This window comes from Castor canadensis, chromosome 13 (genome assembly GCF_047511655.1).
Source record: "Castor canadensis chromosome 13, mCasCan1.hap1v2, whole genome shotgun sequence".
In the NCBI taxonomy this organism is placed as follows: domain Eukaryota; kingdom Metazoa; phylum Chordata; class Mammalia; order Rodentia; family Castoridae; genus Castor; species Castor canadensis.
The window spans coordinates 78,951,450-78,974,095 of NC_133398.1; the positions used below are offsets into that span (position 1 = coordinate 78,951,450).

A 22,646-nucleotide genomic window follows, 5' to 3' on the forward strand; every position below is an offset into this window, starting at 1 on the left:
ACGACCCCAGCTCCACCCCTCTGGATGAAGAGGGCAACAGGCTACTGTGGCATATGCACACAGGATACTTTTAGATATACCTCCAGAAAACTACTTTAGTTCTATAAAACCTAACTTAATGTTTAGCATATTCTAAGATTCATCCATTGACAAGTATTATTTCCTTTTTCATAGAAGTGCAGAGGTTACAATGTTAGAGATCAAAGGACTAAGTATTATAGCTTCTGATTTATAGCACAATGTTCTGTACCTCCTGCTACACTGAATTGTATTTTGTGTGGTATGTTGGAAAGTTTCATATTTGGGATGCTTCCTGTCCTAGGCATTATTTTATTATTTCTCTGCTATGTAGGTGACATTGAACCTGTGATTTTTTACTGCATGATTGAGAAGACTGAAGGTGCATCAAAGCATCCTTAATAAACCACTTCAAATAAACCACTTCACAGAGGCTAAAACCACAGGGCATATTCCTACATCTGGGCAAGAAAGTCCTTTGCCTGGTGTCTTAGGTTTTAGAGGACTTTTTTTGATCCCTTGCTCAGTGAGTTTGTCCTTACCATTTTAGGAGTAGGTGAAGTTGTGAGGACATGTTCCCCCTGAATCTGTGTCCTCCTTCTAGATTATATTCCAGGTGCTCAAGAGTTCAAAATTGATTGACCAGATTCTTCTATGCAAGTGATTTGTGTAGGCCTCCTTCTTTTTCCATCCACTAGAGGGTGAAATGCAATACCAATCTGGTTGAAGGTAGTCACAGACAAGCATATACACATGTAGTTATTTTAGGGCTCTTTGCCTTAGCTAGTTACATTGTAACATTTTCTTTGAGGTCTTTATGCAGTTGGTTCCTTATTTTTCAAGATTTACTAAAATGTCACATTTTTGAAAGAGGCTTTTCTTGAGTGCTTAACCTAAAATAGTCCCCTCCTCCACAATCATCCTCTACCTCCTCATATTATTTGCTTTTCTATCATTTAACACTGTGAAAATCTACTATTGTAATCTTTTATTTATTTACATGTTGTATCTGATTCTCACTAGAATGGAAACTGCCTGAGGGTAGGAAATAGTTTTGCTCATTGCCATGCTGAAACACACAGAACAGTACCTGCCACATGGCAGCTATTAATAACTACTTTTGAACAAAGATTTTTAAAACAAGGCCTTGAGGATAGGGAACAAATTTTAATGCTTCAGTTGGATGTAGCCATTTATTTTTCTCCTCACATCACTTTACAAATACAGGGAAAAAATAGGCAACAAATTAAAAAATTAAATTTTTAGAAGTGTGTAAATAATAGTGGAATAGTTCAAGGGGACAAGTGTGACCTTAATTCCCTGAAAGTGAGTAACGTTGTAAGAACAATAATGCTACAAGTTTTTCCATTAAACACAGTATAGCAAGACTAAAGCAATAACACATTTCTAAAACTTTGACTTTCAGAGAAGACCAAGTAAATATAAAAATTTATGGCAGAGTCATTTTTTTAGTTTAGCCTGTATTGATGTCGTCTCTAACACTATTCCAAATGTACATGCAGTATTTATTTCACTTCCTTATAAATGACCTTATAAAAATTAAATGATTCTATGTGTTCCTGACTAAATATATTCTTTAATATAAGCCTTTCATGTTTGTGATCATTAAATAAACACGTTCAGAATGCCTGTTTCATGTAAGTCATCAAATAAAGCATAATGCTTTATTTTGTTCACAAGTAGGTATCTGAAATAAAGAATTCAAATAATAATTTTTTTCTCTTTAAAAAGGATACTTAGTAATTTGGATATTTAATAACTAATTTGTTATCAGTTACTAGATAGGGCAAAATTTAAAGAACAGATTACCTTTATCTAAACACATATGTTCATTGGATTCTTTGATATGATTTTTTCCACGGGTTAATTCTGATTCTTTGGCCAGAGTTGTACAGAATTTCTGGGCTATGTTGCCTTCTGATTTTTGAGCCGGGGATCTGCATGTCAATACTAAATATCTTCATTGATTCTTCCTTCCCAATGCAAAAAGTGCATTCTTATTATGCCCTTAACACATTTTTTTCTTTTAATTAAAACAGTTTTTTTTTTGTTTTCAAAGAGAAGTAAACAGAGAGGGTAAATAATTTCTGCTTTTTTGACACATTTTGTCAAAGTTACTAAAAATAAATAAATAAATAAAGACACAAGGGACTGGGGTCATGGTTTGAGTGGTAGAGTGCCTGCTTACCAAGTGAGAGGTCTGGAGTTAAACCCCAGTGCTGGGGAAAAAAAAAACCCACAGGACATGGGATCCCAACTTTTTATTTCCTGGCAAATGCTTCAAACAAATTACTACATGAGTAATATAACTTACTATACTCTTTTCTAAATTCTAGTCTTGCATCTTCACAGAATGACTAAAAATTATCAAATTTTCTGGCACAGTGGCTCAAGTAGTAAGAGCACCTGCCTAGCAAGTGTGAGACACTGAGTTCAAATCCCAGTGCCACCAAAAGAACAAATAAATAAGATCATCAACCTCACCTCTATTGCTTTTAAACAAACTTTTCATTCTAAGCCAAATCAGAGAGTAGGACTATGTAGATAAAATTTTGAAGTTAGGAGAAAAAAACACACTAGAAGGTATAGTTTATTTTCTCTAATTTTACAGATAAAAGAGGTCAATAAAGATTACATAGGCCAATCTAGCTAAGTTCCTCAAATCCTGACTTCTTTTTTTCATCTTATCCAACTTTTCTCAATATTTAAGTCATGTTAGAGCACAATATAAAACCAGCTAAGACACTTTTTTATATATCATTTTTTTCATTACTGCCTTAAAAATATGTTGCAACTTAGGCATCTATTTGAAGTTACTGTTTTATGTGAAATAATAGTTAATTAGAGAAATATTCTAAATTAAAAATGAATTCTTTGTATAGATAACATTTCTTTTGGTCTAAGAGCAATAAGGTCTAATTATAACATTCCTTATAGTTTAAAAGTAACAAGGTCTAAAAAGGCATGTAATTGAAGGTCTTCTACCTGTCCCCAGATCCCAGTCACCTACCTGTGCCTCCAGAAAGCAACCAGGGCTGTCCGGTTTTATTATGTGTAATCTCTTCAGAGAAATGCAAAAAGTTCAGTATGCTGTAGAGAGCTCACAACTTAATTTTTTCCCTTGTGTCATACTAGAGGTACATCAATTACATGTCATTGCCTTTGATGGTTATGTTGTATATTTTGTATTATGGGTTATTTCCATTCCCAGTCAAACCAGAGAATCATATTAAATAGATAAAATTTCAAAGCAAGTCAAAAGGAATTAGAGGACATATTTAGCTATCTTTTGTCATTTTTACAAATAAAAGATGCCTACAAAGATCACATAAGGAACTGATGGCAAATTTAAGATAATAACCTAGCTTCTCAAGATTCCAATTCCATTATTAGTTAATAATGACATAATCTATCCCTATGGACCTATATGCAGGTTGTTTACAGTTTTTAGGTAGTAACTAGCAGTGCTAGTGAGTAGCCTTGTATATTTACATGTGTAAGTAAATATATAGGATAAACTACTAAAAGCACAATTGTCTCTTTTGTCGCTTTTATAGACATTGCTCAATTATCCTCCATAGAGTCGAACAAATTTGCATTTACCTCACCATTCTGTGAGCCTGTTTCCCAATGCCACCACTGACAGTATGTTAGCAACCTTCAGATGGTTCATATCTGAAAGGTGAAAAGTGGCATCTCTATTTACTTTTGGTATGCTTTTGTCTTCTTATGTATGTTAGTCAGGTTTTTGTCACTCTAACAAAATACCTGACACAGATAATTAATTAAGAAAAGGAGGTTTTCTTCTGTGTGTGTGGGGGGGTGCAGGTGTGTTAGGCGCTCCACCACTTGAGTGCTATGGTACTTTTTTAGCTGTGCTTTTTTTGAGACAGAAGTGAGATAGGATCTCACATTTTTCCCAGGCCAGCCTGGACTACAATCCTACTTATGCTTCTCACAGTAGCTGGGATAACAAGCTGACAGGCTAATGCCGCCACACCCAGTTGTTATCTGCTATCTTGGGGTCTTGCAAACTTTTTTTTTTTTTTACTAGTGCTGCCCTGAAACCTCAGTCCTCCAGATCTGAGTCTCCTGCATAGCTGGGATGACAGGCACATACTACCAGTTTTGAAGGTTCAACATCCAAAATCTGACAGCCCCATTGGTTTGGCTTCTGGGGAGGATGGCAGGTGGCAGAACAACAAAACAGATGCACAAGTCAGAACAAGTGGTCACATCTCAAACAAGAAACAGAATGGTTGAAAGTAGGATCCCATAATCCCTTTTGAAGGCATACTCCAATTGACCTGAGGTCCTCTAGGTGTTATTTTATGTGTTTAAGAAGCTTAATTTACCTTTTCCTGTTGAATTGTTTCCTTTTTTATTTAAAGAACTCCATATATTATTAGGGAGATAACCTTTTGTCCATGGTAGGAGCTATAAGTTTTGCTCAATTTGTCTTTACTCTGCTTTTAATAATTAATTAATTAATATTTATTTTAGGGTCATAATAAATTTACGTTACTTTTATATAGTTAAGTATATCAACATTCTATGGCAAATTTTTAATTTATATTACACTTAGACAAACATCTTCCACTGAACTTATTTTTAAAATCGTCCATATTTCTTATGGTATTTTGTGATTTTATTTGTTTACTTTTTACATTTAAATATTCGACTCATTTGAAATTGATGCTGATCTATGATGTGTGAATAGCTTTAACTTTATTTTACTTTTTTTCTGGTAATTATTGTTCCAGCACCATAACTTATTAAGCATTTTGTTTTTCCTGACTGATTTAGGATAGCACCATTGTTTTATACTATCTTCTTATGTTTGAGAGTCAACTTCTTCTGTTTTACTCCATAGATGTATCTGTAGGCATTTGCTTCTAGTACATTTTAATCGCTACCTTTAATGTATTTTAATATCTAAAGGGCAGATTTCCTCCTCACTAAAATGATACCATAATTTTTTCCATTAATATTGAAACATTGTCTTATATAGTCACGTAACATCTTTTTTCTTTGTTGTTGATAAATTGCCTATATCATGTATAGCATCAAAAGACTGGAAAATTCTAAAATAATGAGATATGAGTTCAGCTGAGATTGTGGGGGCAGGCTTCCCGTAATTATCAATTAATGCATTTTGCTTGCCAATGAGATCTGATGAAGAAGAATGTCCTTGGGCAAATGTCCCTCACAAGTGAGGGGCAGTGTTCACTTGGACTGCGAGGGGAGTAGGAGAGGGAGTGTTCTTAAGACCTTGTAGCACGTGACACTGAAATTAATAAAGGAATTACGGTTTTTATACCTTGAATTCATTGTAGTATCTTAATGTATAGGAAACAGAACTTTTAGAAGTTAAACCAGTAAGGGAAAGAACACAATCATTATCTTTTCCTGGGCTGATTGTAGTTGTATGAAAATAAAATTTTGAAGTGTCTTTTCTTTGTGGTGGGTTTCTTGAGGAATAAAATCTGTGTAATGCATTATTCACAGACACATGGATAATAGTTTCAAAATATAAATGTGTTTTTTCTAGTTGTAGAAACCTTCTGACCCAAGAAGTGCTTTTCCAGTTCTCAAAAAAAAAAAAAAATAGGGCTATATACACATACCCATAATGCAACAAGGCAAAATACATGGTATTTATTACTGAAAAAAAATCCCACTTTTTTTTTTTAGCACTGTAGTTCTGTGATCAGACAAAGTTACATGCAGTCAAATCTACATGCCAAGTTTATATGTTACCTTCTAGCCACCAAGCCCTATAATTAAGCATTTATTTTTGTTTGGTAACATTACAGAAGAGATGCTATTTGGTAAGATATTTTGTTCTATTTTAGTACCTATAGTTCATCTGGGAAAAATGGTTATCTCTGGTTTTCTCTCATACTTATCTCATTTTGCTATTTGTGTATGTGTCTGGAGAGAAGTGTATACATACAGTAGTTCTCCATTCCCACCCAGTGTAGACTTTTCCTGATGTCTAGAAACTTCTTTATTGAATACCCACTGGAGGAGATTTGGTTTTTCAATTACATACACATATAGATTGACAGCTTAGAATTTACGAAGGCTCAGTTAGGAAAGGACAATATGAATGTAAGATTAGGTTTGAAATGAGTTCCATCAACCCAGATCTCTAGCCTTCTTTTATCTACTATGCAAATGTGAACTTATTCAACCTTTTTGAGATGAGACCTATAGACAGTCTTATAAGTTAAGGACTGAACCTGTAAATTGCATAGTCAAACTTTTCACAACTTACTTAAGTAATGCAGCAAGAGGGCCTGTGTTAGCAGTCATTTGTGGAGATTATTTTATTTTTATGAAGTGAAGAATGGTGGAAACCTTGCTAAATTTCCCTGATAAAATTTAAGTCATGCAAAGGTAAATATAATTCTTACTCATCTTTATAATCCTAGCACAATAACTGGCTCTTAGTGCTATTGAGTGAATAGTTAAAGGAATGAAACTCATTCCTTTGAAAAGTTGTTTGAAAGGAAGAGGTTAACTGCTCCTGGAAACAGATAATGTACATGCATACCAGTGTTTGCCACTCAGCTTTGATTGAGAAGGATCCTCAGTAGCACTGCTCCTCCAGGAATCTTTTAATCAAGTAGGCAAGCCAACTTTTGAAATCTTTCTGAATGGGCACTTGTGGAATATAGCAGTGGATTACCAAGTGTCCCCCGTGTTTGGGGAAGTACGGAGTGAATGGTGGAATAGAACATTCCGAGCATTGTGACCAATAGGTGAAATCAACCAAAGGAACATTTAGGAGCAAATTGAAGAACTCCACCAGGGCTGATACTGCATTTGAGATATTACTTTGAAACTAGAACATGCCTATTATAATTTTTTAATATTTATTTTTATTATCATATTATTGTACTGCGGATACATGTAACATTCGCAAAAGTCCCTACAATATATCATAGTTGAATTCACCGCCTCCATTTTTCCATTTTCATACAAGAGTACATATTTCTGCCATATTCACCTTCCTACACTCTCCTAATATCCTTCACCTTTCCACTGGTGCCAGCTCCCCAGGCAGGATCAGTTTTACCTTCCTGTCCTCCATTTTTTTAAAAAAAAATTTTTGTTTAAGGTAAGCTATACAGGGAGTTTTCTTTATGATATTTCCACGTATTATAAACCCTCCATTTTTCTCCTTTCTACTGTAATAGAAACGTTTGAAAATTCTATATTCAAGCATTCAAGTGTATAGAAAGTACATCAAACATATTCACCTTCTTTACTTCCTTCTTTTACCCTCCCCCTCTCCTTAGTGCTCTACTCTTAGCATGAACATGCCTATTTTTATGTTGGTATAATGATAACATGTTTTTTTAAAATACCCCCATACATATTCCTATTACTAGATTACAGATCCTGTATTAAATTCAAGGTTTACATTTACTTTATTTAAGCAGAAGTTGTGGCTAAATGTTCAGACTTTTCTTAAATGTAGCAAGTTTCTATTTTAGAGCTGGCAAGGAATTTCCTGAGTTAATTGAGTGACTTCTTCAATTTTTGTGCCAGAGATAATACCAGGGCTTTATTGTAGGACCATGCTTTGTTATAGAAAACCACTTTTAAAAATGTGTGATCCTGAAGCATTTGCTCCAAGGGCATTTTCAAAATTTGGTGTATGATCCCAAAACATTAAAAAATTTGATTCATAGTAGAAGTCAGGGGCACATGGGTCAAATCCAGTCTGTTTTTGTTCATAAAGTTTTACTGGAATATAGCCATACCAATTCATTTATGTACCATCTAAGGTATTACAGTGGTAGATTGAGCAGTTGCATCAGAGACCATATGACCTGTCAAGCCTCAAATATTTACTATTTGAATCTCTATAGAAAAAGTTTGCCGATTTCTTGTTTAAAGTAGGAATGGAAAAATATCTTTAAAATTAACACTGTCAGTTTATAACAAATTGTGGCTCACATACATTTTCTGAAAAATCTTGCTGCTGAAAGAAATAAATGCTCTGTCTATAAAAGACTAAAATGCCTACTTGCCTTGAAAATGAAAAAGATCTGGGTTTCCAGAGGATCCCTGAGCTCCTGGACCCAAGTTTGTAGTTGCCACAATGAAACCTGTGACTTAAATGGCACTGACTAGAATGGGAAGGGTTTCAGATGTTCCTTTATGCTGTACAAACTGATGGAACTTGAGCACTCACCAAACATCCTTCTTCTTGGCAGGTGGAGTGGATCCAACAGCAAGTGGTGAAAAAACGGACAAAGAGGGATTATGATCCCAGCCGTGCCCAGTCTACCTACTTCAATGATCCCAAGTGGCCAAGCATGTGGTACATGGTAAGATGACTGAGGGAGCCTGGCCTTGTGTTGTATGAAGAACTCTGTGGGCGCTGGATAGTCACAGAAACAGTGACAAGGCACTTTGTCCCATTTTGATACTCACCATATAAGATTGGCTAGTCACCAGTTTTCTATATAATCTATAAAAAAAAAAACCTATTTTCTTTTCTTTTTTTTATTGCTACATATTCCAGAGCATTTACGATACTTTTTTATATTTTATAATCCCTGTCCCCCATTCTCTACAAAAACTCACCAAACTGATTAAAAGACACAAATCCATGGCATTCCCATGTTACACGCTTTCATGACTCTTTCCTTTTATTCCTGCTGCCTTTAGTGCTCTCGTGCCCTGAGGGCCCCACACCTGAGAATTCTCCAAAAGGTCTTTCCCAGGTCTGTATCTGTTCTGGGCCCTCTATCCTTGCGCTCATGGCATCCACCACTGGACACTTTGTTTTCTATTTTTAATATTGTTTTGAGAATCTCTTCATTAGATTGTGGGGTTCAGTTGGGGAAACACTTGATCCTTCTTTTTATCCCCCAAAGAACCTAATCCAGCTCTTTGTAATGCTAGGAGTTTGTGCTTATTTGGAGGTGAGGAATGTAGCAAGTATTTTTCTCAACTCCCCCTTTCTTAGTCCAACCTAGAACTGGAAGGTTGTAGAAATTTTCTAGACTCTGAACAGAATTTTACACAGAAAGCTCTATCACGTTTAATGGGGAAAGAAAGGAGGAAAGATAAGTTAAAAGAGAGGTGGAAATAAAGTCATCATTTAAGTAGGAGTCACCCGAGGGGACAATAAGTCACATAGTCGCTTATTAACTCCAAGATCAAGATGGAGTGAGCCACAAGGGAAGGTAGAGGAGGAGGTGTTGGCGGGAGCTAAAGGGCTTTGTGTGCACTGACAAAATGGTAAGGATGTAATCAGATTGAGATCTAGGATAGAAGGCCAGGATGAAAGAGACTTCTTTGCCTTACATTTCTTCTCATGAGAAACACCAACTTGCTCCTATCCTACTGTGTGAGGGAAACACACAGCAGCTTTCCCTGAACCTCTCATGGTCCTAGGGGGACAGACTGGACTCTTGGAGGAGCCATGGCCACACCTTCAGTATGCTAGCTTGCCTGGAGACTGATGGTTCTAGTGTCTGCCTCTCCGAGAACCACTGTGACTTCACTAGAACTTCTTTTTCTGACATTAAGAAGGTTGAGAGAAGAGCTTTTGTTGGGTTATTTAAAACATTAGATGTCTTAACTATTTTATTTAATAATTCAGATGGGCAATATTATATTTTAGGCAAAATGCTCAGCACTTTGTATTTTTCTGATTCAGTGTGAACAAAGGTGTGTATTGATACTTCCTTTGTAATAAAAAGGGAATCTGGAGTTCAGGAAGTTTGGTTTGCCTAAGATCACCTGGCCTGGAATTGGTAAAGCCCAGAAGTCAAAGCAAGCAGACTGATGCCAGAGTCCACAGGACTCTCAACTATTAACATGCACTGTGAGGGAGATGATGAGGATGCTGGTTCTGCCCATCAGGAACTCCTAGTGTATCCTCAGAGAAGTAATTAAAACACAAGGTAGGAAAAGATATAAAGCACCATGTAGGATGAACACAGTATCTTGGGGACAAACCAAGCACTTCAAGATTTGTGCTAAATGATTATGTTTCCCTTAACAAAAAGGATAGGAAACAGGTTACTTCCCTTAGGATTATCTGTCAGGAATACTATAGCAGAATGAAGAGTCCAGACTCTCAAATCTGTAAATCTGAATTCACATCTCCACTGCTTTCCTTAGTATGTCCAAGGGTAACTAGCTTTTTGTCATTTTTTTTGCTAGTTTTTACATATCTATTGCTGTGTATCAAAATAACACACAGCTCAGTTTTAAAAAAAACTATCATTTCATAGATTCTACAGGTTAAGAATTCAAACACAGCCCAGTGATGATGGCTTTTCTCTGTTCTATGATGTCTGTGGCATCAGCTGGAAGACTCAAAGGCTCTTTGAGAGTTGGAAGCTCCACTTCCAAAGCAGCTGAGCTACACAGGTGGCAAATTGGCTTCTCTCTATATGAGCCTTACCACAGGGATGCTTGGGTGTCCATTGGACATCCTGCTGGCTTCCCTCTAGCAAGTGATCCAAGAAGTCATGTTGGGAGTGAATGTTATGATTTAACCTTAGAAGTCACAGAGAGTCACTTCTGTCATTTCTTATTAGTCAAGAATCAGCATTGATTGGATAGAGATTACAAAAGAGTATGTGTACTAAAAGATGAGGCTTATTGGTGCCATCTTTGGATATAGCTACCATAGCAAAATGAAGTTTTACATGAGAAATATTTAGCACAGTGCTTGGCACTAACTCTCTCAATAAATCATAATTGTTGTTATTATTGTTTGGATTCTTAATTGCAGTAAAGTCAGTTACCATTTCATCTATTTTAGTTGCTACTAGTTAAGAGTGAGATCCCATGTCCAGCAGACATTCTTTGGAGCACTCTTTGGTTACATATTACTGACATAGCTGAGACAAAGCGTTCATTTCCTTCTTCCTTTTTCCAAGCCTGCAGTAGTTTTGAGGGCTGTTTGGCAAGTCTCCATAGGGTCCTGCCTCCAGCTCATTAGCCTGGGTCTGTTCCTGTCATTTTCTGTTTATTACAGGAGAACGGAGATTAAAGGATGGCGTGAAGTGTGCCTGAGTGTCTTTTTAAATTAATTTAAAAGCTTATGGCTCTTCCCCTTAGAAACTAGAGTGCAAAACCAATTATGTCTAAGCTTGGGGTTTGGTCAACATAAATGTACATTTGCAGAGTTTGTCGTGGACATCATGGCCAGTTAATCTCTCCTCTGCCCTGACATACTGTCCTCAGGTTTACATCCAGGAATTGGAGGACCCAATCCTAAAAATACAACTCAGTGCTCATTGTATCAACAAACCTTTCTTGTCATTTATTTCTTGTCTTTCTAAATCCAAACAGGGGATTTAGAAAGATACGACTCGTGCCTCCTAAGGAGATCAGTAAAGCAAAGAGGAATATAAGGACCAAAGAAAGCTTCCTGGACAAATGACTCTTACCTAGAGGTTTCCCTGTGATCATGTGCACTGACTATAGTTTTTGTTTGCAAGTTTGAATCTTCCTTTAGAATCTTGGCCCCACCCTCAGAAATTCTTTATGTCTTGCTATGGAATTGGGCTCAGCCAGCAGGATTTCATCTGAACTCCCTGGGTGGTTCTAGTGTGCACTATATGGTAAATGCTGAATAAATGGTAGTTGTATAAATGCACAAGCAAATCTGTGATCACTCCATAGCATGGAAAATAATTGCCCGCATTTAATGAGAGCTCAATACACGTCAAGTCTTTTGTCATAGTCTCTCATGTAGTACCTTATTTTCAGTGTTCCAATGACATGTCATTTTATGAAAGAGGAAATTAAAGAATAGAAAAGTTAAGTTACTTGTCCAGGGACAGACCCTGATGTTCAAACCCAGTCACTCTGTACCTGGAGATCTAGGGTTCCAGCTTGCTTCTGCATCTGTGTTTCTTAACACTAGCAAGCATCAGATTCACCTGGAGGTCTTCTTAAACTGGATTACTGCCAACCCTTTATCCTCCCCCCAACGCAGAGTCTGGGAGTTTGCAATTCTAACAAGCTCCCTACTGATGCTGATGCTGGGTCCCAGAACCCCTCTGAGAACCTTCTGCTCTGGCATCTTTAAACACAAGGTTATGTGAGCACAGCTTGTTTTTGTCTCCCGACCAGATGGGGGAAGAACAGCTTTTAAATTTATGGAACAACTTGAAGCACACCTGGTCGATTTAATTTTTTCTTGATCTTAATACCTTTTTTCTTAGTGACAGTATTTTCTGTCTGGGAAGATAGCAATCTGATATAAGAAGATATTTTCACTTTACCTGCACTAATTGGCAATACCCTTGGCTTCTATAGTCTTTCAAGCCACTCCAGATTCAAAGGCTATCTGTTAAGAGAGGTCATGAGAATTTGGCCCAGAGTTTGGGATTCAGTATAACAGAGCTGGCTTTAACATATCCACCTTATACAATGGACTATTTTAATACTACTGAAGAAAATTCATTTGGACTCAAGGGACAGCAAGGTTAAGTGTGACTCTTCCTCAGGACCTGGAAATGCTAGTGGTGTAAGATCAGGGAGTTCAATATTTTAAAAATCATTATAAAATATTATGGGCAAAAAGTTTAAAGAACACCACAAGTTCCTGTCTACCCTCCCTCCCCTAAGCTTAGAAATAGAATATGGTCAACACAATTAAAGTCTCTGTAAACCCCTGACCTAACTAGCACTCCTTCATTCCCTCCAGATCACCGCAGGTGACTTATTTGAAATACTTGGAGTTATCCCATGTTGGTAGGATGCTGGTCTTTGGGAAGGGGGATATATCCAATTGACAGTAGATTACATTTTTTTAAATCATTATAAAAGACATATTCCCACACAGAATTTAACAGTCAGGCCATTGATTAACAGGCTGAAGAAGACAAACTGGAAATGAAACTTGATGAAAATGTAAGTTTAATAGGAAAGCTCTTTTGTGCCTTTAGTCATATAAATATTTTATTACTGAGGAAATTGATATAACATTGTATGATATTTCTTGTTTAATGGTTAAGAACTAATAATTTTGGAGAGCACATAGTATATAACTTAAAGTATATATATTATTTCTACTTCATGGAAAGCAAGCTCAATTCAAAAGAAAAAGTCAGGAAGAAGGGAAGGATAAAGGTTGATCAAGGAGTACTAAGTTAGAGTTTGATCAAAGAATGAAGTTCCGTGTTCTGTTGCACAATATAGTGACTACAGGTAATGATAATGGATGTGTATTTCAGAAAGCTAGAAGAAAGGATTTGGAATGTTTTCACCCAAAGGAATGACAAATATTTGAGGATATATTGAAATAATCACATAGTACCCTATAATATATATATAATTTTTAATGTGTGAATTAAGAAACAAAATTTGAAGGGGGGATGGGTAAAGAAATATCCTGAGTTTTGCTATTTGATTCTCAGACACTAGTAGTTATTTTGAGCAGTACTCTGGACCTCCCATCTTAGCACAGTAGAACTTTTGTGATGGATGTTGGGTGGCCTTTTTAATATGCATCATTTCAAGGCTCACTGTAACAAATGGGTTTTTTTTTTTATGCACTACCTCAGATTTTATGAAAGCTCTCTGGGTGGTTTTTCTGAAGAAAAAAAATCATATTTGTCGATCTGCAGAGTGAAAATTAGCTGAGTTCAGTTATGCATGTGGGGCATATCTGCCAAAAAACGATGAACTAGCTAGGATAGTAATTGCGAAAAATGATTTTAAGCCACATGGTTCTTTCTCAGCCAACTGGATGGTGTTCAGTCTCCAAGAGTTTGAGACATTGCTGTTTCTGTAGTTGGCACACATTTTCCTACTGATTTATACTGTCATTTGACTTAATAAAATCTGGTGGAGTTTGTGGCATTATTGTCCTGGCAGTTTAGAAGTCATCATTTTAAGACCCCTCATTTAGCTGTCTTAATTGAAAATGCAACATGGTAGAAATATGCAAGCATGTGGCATATTCTGAGGCCTTCTGAGCAAGGACAGACTCCAGCCAGGCAGTAAGTGATGTACTTGTAGGAACTCTGAGAATGGAGACATGATTTTGGTGTACTATTATTTGCCACTATCTACTACTCTGACCTCTAGAAAGGTATTTTACCCCTCTTACCTTTAATGCGCCTGAAAAATGAAGAATATGGATTGATGGATCATTCCTGTTTGAACTCTACTGGGTGTTGAATGTAGAGGAAGAAACTATCATCAACAGGCCAAGAGCTACCCCATGACCTTCCGACTGCTGTAAATCATGCTTTTACGGCATCACTGCTTCAAACTCAGTACCTCCTTGTGTTGGAGGTCCCCAAGACCACCCACAGTTCAGTGCATCACCAGGAGGGCTCCCATGACTCATCACAGAATCATAGTTTATGTCAGTGAAAGGATGCAAAGCAAAATCAGCAGAAAGAAAAGACACATGGGGTGAAGCCCAGAGGGACCCAGGCTCAAATTCCCAAGTGACCTTTCCCAGTGAAGTCCCACAGAAAGCACCGAGTTTTCCCCTCACTGAATGTGACAACACATGTGAAATGTTGTCTACCAGGGAAGCTTAGTAGAGACTCAGTGCCTCAGGTTGTTATTGGGAGGATGATCACTTCTCTGATCCACTAAGTCGCACACACCCAGCACACACCATATTTGCCTAAACAGTTTAGATGTAATGAGCCATTCTTGTCAGGGAATGGTGGGAACTCTCCCAAAATCCAAGTTCCCAAATGCAAGTCAAGGCCAACTTTGCAAGCAGGCCTTTCTTTTTTTTTTTTTTCTTTTATTATTCATATGTGCATACAAGGCTTGGTTCATTTCTCCCCCCTGCCCCCACCCCCTCCCTTACCACCCACTCCACCCCCTCCCTCTCCCCCCCCAATACCCAGCAGAAACTATTTTGCCCTTATTTCTAATTTTGTTGTAGAGAGAGTATAAGCAATAATAGGAAGGAACAAGGGTTTTTGCTGGTTGAGATAAGGATAGCTATACAGGGCATTGACTCACATTGATTTCCTGTGTGTGGGTGTTGCCTTCTAGGTTAATTCTTTTTGAACTAATCTTTTCTCTAGTACCTGTTCCCCTTTTCCTATTGGCCTCAGTCGCTTTAAGGTATCTGCTTTAGTTTCTCTGCGTTAAGGGCAACAAATGCTAGCTAATTTTTTAGGTGTCTTACCTATTCTCACCCCTTCCTTGTGTGCTCTCGCTTTCATCATGTGCTCATAGTCCAATCCCCTTGTTGTGTTTGCCCTTGATCTAATGTCCACATATGAGGGAGAACATGCGATTTTTGGTCTTTAGGGCCAGGCTAACCTCACTCAGAATGATGTTCTCCAATTCCATCCATTTACCAGCGAATGATAACATTTCATTCTTCTTCATGGCTGCATAGAATTCCATTGTGTATAGATACCACATTTTCTTAATCCATTCGTCAGTGGTGGGGCATCTTGGCTGTTTCCATAACTTGGCTATTGTGAATAGTGCTGCAATAAACATGGATGTGCAGGTGCCTCTGGAGTAACAGTCTTTTGGGTATATCCCCAAGAGTGGTATTGCTGGATCAAATGGTAGATCGATGTCCAGCTTTTTAAGTAGCTTCCAAATTTTTTTCCAGAGTGGTTGTACTAGTCTACATTCCCACCAACAGTGTAAGAGGGTTCCTTTTTCCCCGCATCCTCGCCAACACCTGTTGGTGGTGGTGTTGCTGATGATGGCTATTCTAACAGGGGTGAGGTGGAATCTTAGCGTGGTTTTAATTTGCATTTCCTTTATTGCAAGCAGGCCTTTCAAAGAAGCCCAGGTTCAGGTCTGCAATGTTCTGCACTTTCTCAAATCAAATGCATGGTCTTTATTCCTACATTTGCCCATTTCACTGCTGCTTCTCTTAGATAGTAGATAGAAACTACATGTCATCCATGACTCTTCCTTTAAAGCCAGTCCACTTAATCAAAGCTATTCTACGTCTTTAATCAGTACCATCTCTCCTTCACACCACCAGTGCCTTAGTCTAAACTATGCCCTCTCCCAACTAGACTATTGCAATAGTTGTTTATCTGACTCTGTTCTTTGTACAGATTTATTATTTAAATTCCAAAACAGAGCTGAGGCTGTAATTCAGTGGTAGAGAACTAGCCTAGCATGCAAAAGGCTCTGCGATTGATCCCCAGCACTGCAGAGAACAAAAAATTCAAACAATCCAACCAAAGAAAAAAACACCTCCCCATTTAGTCACTTCCCTTTGCTTAATGCTTCTGAATAACCTCCCATGTTTGACAATAAATGCCCAATCCAGACACTAACTTCAAGTTTTCACATGAATTGTCTCCTGTCCATCCCTCCAAACACAACTTGCAAAATTCTGCCTTCAGGATACAGGACTCATATTTCTTCCTAGAATTCATCAAGTTCTTTCCCCACCAGTCCTTTACATTGGCCAGCCCTCTTCCTGGATGCACCTCCCATGTGCCTTTCCCTGGTTGTCTACCACACTTGAGATTGCCGTAATTTCTCTGGTCTCCCTTGGGTACTCATATCCTCTATTACACTTGCCGACCAACTCATCATGCTCATGCCTTTTGCTCCTGCTTAAAACAATCAAAACACTTCACCCCACATGATAGGAGATATCCCTTTCCCATTAGACACAGTCCATGGAGGAAGGTACGAAAATACCGTAAGAATCCTTAGTGCCTTACACTGTTCCTGCTATGATAGGTCCCTACAAATATGTATTGAATGAATGGATGGATTAATGAAGCATTAAATAAATAAAATAATATTTGTACTAATGTTTGTGTCATACTGTATTTTTAGCTTATATTAATATTAGTGTACTTTTATTAAAAGAAGAAATGGATATTTTATGATTGATTTGTTTATGAAGAAGTTATGTTTTTGTAATTTTATTTGAAAGATGCTTTTTCTGATCCATGAATTTGCTGTTGTGTTCCTGGGTTGTCCTTACTATTTGATCCTTATACCCAAGCATTTATAGCTGTCCTGCTTTGCCTCTAGTCACAGAAGACTATTGAGCTTGGATCTATGCTCTAGGTGGCAGTTGAATCTGTGAAAAGCAGCAAAAGTTGACACTACTACAGCAAGATTCATTCATATACTCAGTCAAAACACACAGCCTTCTTTCACCTTGTTCTCCTTCCAATGGTGGATGACTTTTCAGATATAGGAAGTCAAATGCTTTCATAATAGGTCTTTACCATTTGTTTTCTCTCCATTATTTCTTTCATCAGAAATATTAATCATCAGACAGTGTGGTTTGTGAAAATCCAACCCTACTACGACATTGAAAATCCCCATCATTTTTCTTGAAGCATTTAAATCTGTGAGCCTCTCAAACACTAACCCAAGAGCATTTAAGGGCAAAACACTTAAGAGACTGAGCTAGAATAGTAGCCCCTCCTTTTAAGAAACTTTTTGTGTTTTGGGAATCCACAAAATAACCCAAAATAAAAATAACTCAGAAGCAATAATTCCAACGAAGAGCAAACTTGTAACACAGGTAAGGTCCATATGTGGTTTATAGCCTGAGAAATCCCAACCAACACAGTGCGTATGAGGCACATCATATTCATGCACTCATTCATTCATTTATATTAGGAAAAGAATTTTTTCTCCAGAACCTGCAATGTTTCTAATACCAAGGATGGAGTAGTAAATGAGAGGGCCATGTTGTCCTCTACAATCAAACTTAGGAGAAAAATTCTATAGATAGGGTTTGGATAATTATAATCAGTTTGCCTAATCACTTGATATTGGTCCATCGAAGGTACATAGCAGCACCTTAACTGATACTTGCTGATTAAGTTAAGATGATGATTTTACTCAACCAGCAAAAACTCTTGTTCCTTCCTATTATTGCTTATACTCTCTCTACAACAAAATTAGAAATAAGGGCAAAATAGTTTCTGCTGGGTATTGGGTGGGGAGAGGGAGGGGGCGGAGTGGGTGGTAAGGGAGGGGGTGGGGGCAGTGGGGAGAAATGAACCAATCTTTGTATGCACATATGAATAATAAAAGAAAAATGAAAAAAAAAGATGATTTTAATTGGGATTTCATTGTCCTACATAATGGGTGTGATGGAAGTGGATATACTAGGGATGTTAAGTAAACCTATAATAAGCCCTAGTCAAAGTGCTTCTAGAAAAAGGGAAATAATTAATGACCTAGGGAAAAATCACTTTTGATAACATACATTTCTGCCAGTATGAATGATTACAACCTTTTGTGAATAATTTTGAGCAAGATATAACTTATTTCATACTGATAATTTACCTTCCCAGCTTTGCTTTCGAAGAGTGAAAACTTTGTGGGTAGTCTAGCCCTTTAGTCCACTCTACCATAGTGAGAAGGTCAGTTAACCAAAAAGCAGTTTTTAATCAAGATTTTAGCCATGAGTTATCTTAATTAGTAACTTATTTTCTGTTGGAGAGCAGATAGGATTGACCTTTGAGCTCATTTAATCTGTAGTAGTTTTGAACCTGTTGATTCAAGTTCTTTTATCAAACAGTTCTCAATTTACTTTTCACCCACAATTGGAATTAGTTGTACTGATTCAACTTGTCTCTGCTGATAAGTAGGATTGGTTTATAAAGCGCTCAGTAATTATATGTTGATACAAAGTAAGGAGAGCCAGACATTTGGATTTCAAAATTCACAGAACTGAATTTGACTCTTCATAGTAGGTGATGGAGGGTGGCTTCAAATGTCTTGCATTGAGAATTCAATCTAAAATTATCTGAGGAAGAGACATCTGGAATTCTCCTTTTCCTTAATTTTCGTTGGTGATGAACTTGGCCAGGAAATTAATGAAGGAAAGGAATGATTTTTAGCAATCCAGTGATGAAAAGAATCAAAAAAGGAAAAAAAATGCCTAAATTGCCTGGGGAAAGAGAAAGTCATAATTATCTTCAAATAGGCGGCATATGTACATCAATGTGACTTTTCCAATTTCTCGAATGTAAGAAATCCTTGGTAGGCTGTCTCAGCCTGGGAAAGGGACTCTGGGTTAGGGATGGATAGTCCAATATGCAAATGGTACAAGCCAAAAGAGCTGCTGCACACCAGGTGAAGTCAAATTACAGAGAGATGAGTAGAATAAAGCTACCAATCCCAGGAATAGGATTTGATTACTTAATTGCATAGGTGAGCATCAAAATTGAGTTCAGAATGCAGAGGTGTTATTTTTTGATGATAGATAATGTGGACAAAGTAAAATTTTAGAAAATGCATTCACTGATTATTCTTTCCTTGATTAGAAAGAAAAGAGCCTGATGAAAAACCTAAGGTTTTTTTCTCTATGCTAAGAAAAAAAACTGGTTAGTTTGCCTGAATGGTGTCTATTCAAATATGTTCATATATAAGATTTACAAAATAATCTTAAAAGATTACATAGAAGAAATGTAGCTTTGATTTCCTTTCTTTTCATTCTCTCCTGAGTTGAATTTGTACAGAAGTGATCCAGACTGACTAAATTAGCATGTCTGAAGTAAAGCACACTGTGCCCAGGTAGCATACAACTGTGTTCTCCATGACCTCTTTTCATTGCTTCCTGAAACTTAAATTAGTGTCTGGAAAACGTGGTGTTTGGGTTTGTTACTAATATAGCAGAACTCTCAGCAGTAGCAAATTAAGCTTAGCAGGTCTATATAAAAATTTTTTTTTTGCCCATTTCTATTGTGTTGAATTGTTTTATATTCCCATTTTCATTTTTCTTCCATGCTTGTGCTGTATTATCCCAGGTTCTTCTGCTTCACATTCATGCATATTACAAAACACACTGCAACAAACACTGTGTATGTGTTCACTACTTTAAATCAGGCAATCTTAAAAAGATGATACTGTAAAAAAAATTCACAGACCACCAGATTACAATGAACCTGAAAAGTAACTCAGTTCGAGCCTTCAGTGTATGCAATACCCAACTGGTATGTTTTCAGTAACCAGAAATATGCTGTACTCAGATGGTCACCAGTATATTTCATTTATCACTGAATGTTTTAGTATGTATCTCTATAAGAACCGTTCTTTTTCATAATAAAACTGTAACATCATTATCACAAAAATTTAATAACTATTTCTCTACTTGTTCAAATATCTAGTTTTCAAATTTCTCCTACTACCTTATAATTTTTCTTTGTAATTTGTTTGAATTAGTTTGGGATAAGGCCAATACATTGTAATTGGTTGGTATGTATATCAAATCTTTATTCTATAGATTCCATTTTTCTGTTGTTGCTTTGAGAACTTTGGTTGAAGAATCTAGGTTATTTCGAGTTTTGTGGTCTGGATTCTGCTGTCTGAATTTCATGGGGTCAGTTAGCAAGTTCTACTCCTGGTATTATTAATAAATTGGTAGGTAGTGAGAGCTAAAGTCTCAAGTTCAAATTCATTTTAATTTTGGAGATGGTTAAGGAAGACTGTTACCTAGTTGATGGTATATGCTTCTGTCTGGATGTACAATATGTCTACTTGTCCCTTGTCATACTGGAAGCTACCATTGCCTAGATTCTTTGATTATTTGTTAAATTTTACCAAGTATGAATATTCTTTCTGTGATTCCTTCTTTAGCTACTGGAGGAACTTCTCATAAATTATTTGCATTGTAACATAAAGTTCCTATAGGAAAGATAAGATTAATGCTTAATACTTTGATTATATTCAGTAGAATCTTACTTCTTTGAGCCAACAATTTTTTTCCTAGTTTCATTATAAAATCATGGAGTTAGACATATTTAATGCACTTTATTTCATTGAAGTTATAAGTCTTATTTTTGCTTAAGTTGTCCCAGCTTGGGCCTAGTGAGAGCCTATTCATGCTGACTTCCTTCCTTCCTCCCTCCCTTCCTTCCTTCCTTCTTTCTTTGATAAGCTGATCCCTTCTTCCCTTGCATATTTCCTGTTCCAGACCAGGAATCCAGTATTTCTCCAAAGATCCCCCTTTTTCCTTATTATTTTGAGATGGATATTTAGAGATTGTAATATGACTTGAGATTATTGCTAGTGGGTCAGTTTTTAGGAGTTTTCAGTGATCATAAAATATACCATAGGTTATACAGGTATTTCCAGTTTGAAATCAATTCTGCAAGGATTTAAAATTTTACCTTCACTGTTTACATCTGCATTTTTCCCATGCCAAAAATTCTATTCTCAGTGACATCAGCACAGTCACTCTTTAGTTTTATCTCACCCTGTGAGCACTCACAGAAAATATTTTTAAATGTCTCCTGCAGCCTCAGTGTCTACTCAAGATTAGTCATCTTTTATCCTTCTAAAATAAATCTCTATTTGACATAATACGTGATTTTCTACCATCAGAGATTTTTGGGGGAAATTTGCCAGCATGTTTTGGTTTATGATCTCAGTGTTGGCACTGGAGGTCAAGAAATACTATCAAGATGTATATTGCTATATTTTGTGCAGGGAATAGATGGAGGATAGCAAAACCATCTGTTCCAGTAACCTGATGTGCTGGAAGCATACATTCTGTTTTGAAAGGATGACATTGACTCTACTAGTTCCTATGCACTGTAGCCTAATTTTTTTCCTCTAATGTGCTTACTTTTAGAAACCAGCGTGGTAAACTTGCCATTTGTTATTGCTTTGACAGATGAGGTAAAACAGGAATAGAAACATTTATAATTGTAGAATTTTGTTCAAGAAAATGTAAGATTAAAGAGATCTGCAATGATCAAACCCGATTCATTCTGGACAAGTGAAAGGGAGCTTTCAGTGAAAAAATCATTTAAACTGGTTGTACACACTAATGAGCATTGAATTTGTTCTGTCCTCTTGGGATTGAAAACTGAAAGTTACTACAGACTGCTCAATAAAGGCATTAATTTAATGTGCAACAGAAAGGAAAATGAAGGAAAGAAACAAGAACTTGCAAATTCCCCTAAAAGAAGTAGATTGGTAATGATTTTATTCACTCAACAGTTTATAGAGTTCCTCCTAGGTATCAAGCATAAGCCAGCCTGTTGGAGACAGTAATTACTTTGCTCACTAGCAGGCACAGTCAAACTGGGAGAGACCTAACTTCAGGGTATATTAAACATTGCAACAAAGGCCTGCAAAACTCTGCAAGGATATTTAAGCATTTTGATGTTATAATTATCTCTGGTTGGATTACATTGACCTCAAATTTCTAATGTGAAAATAGGTGCATTTATAGATTGAAATTAAGTGATAATACAGGAGAGGATTTCTTTGAGGCAAATTAATGATTTATACACAATTACTGCAAAAATTGCTTCCCATGAAATATTACTTGTAAGGATTCTTAATAGGTACCTCCAAAATCAAGTCATTAGGAACATCTTGATTTGAATAAACTGAAAAAGGTTTCTTTTCTGCAGGACTTCTCAGAAACTTTATTATCTTAACATGTTTTGTGAACTGACAAGACAGGGATGTGAACAGGCAGCATTTGTTTCCTTAACCTATTTGTCCAGAGAAAAAATTTTAAACCAAGTGTTGTTTTAATTGACATTGAATTGTAAGTGATCAGGAAATTCAATCACTTGAATGTCAGGAAAGGGAGAGAAAAGGGAGACAGAATTTATCAGCTCATGTAACTCCCAACTAGAATGCTCACTTGATCCATGAGGTAA

At 36.7% G+C, this 22,646-nt stretch overlaps 1 protein-coding gene across 4 annotated transcripts in view; it reads left to right on the plus strand.

Moving 5' to 3' along the window:
- Positions 1 to 22,646, plus strand: part of Pcsk5 (proprotein convertase subtilisin/kexin type 5) — a 413,349-nt gene that overhangs the window by 80,538 nt on the left and 310,165 nt on the right. For all 4 annotated transcript variants that reach the window (XM_074052070.1, XM_074052071.1, XM_074052074.1 and 1 more), the window contains exon 3: positions 8,271 to 8,384. In XM_074052070.1, coding sequence (XP_073908171.1) covers positions 8,271 to 8,384 — 114 coding nt within the window. The remainder of the gene's footprint in view (positions 1 to 8,270; positions 8,385 to 22,646) is intronic.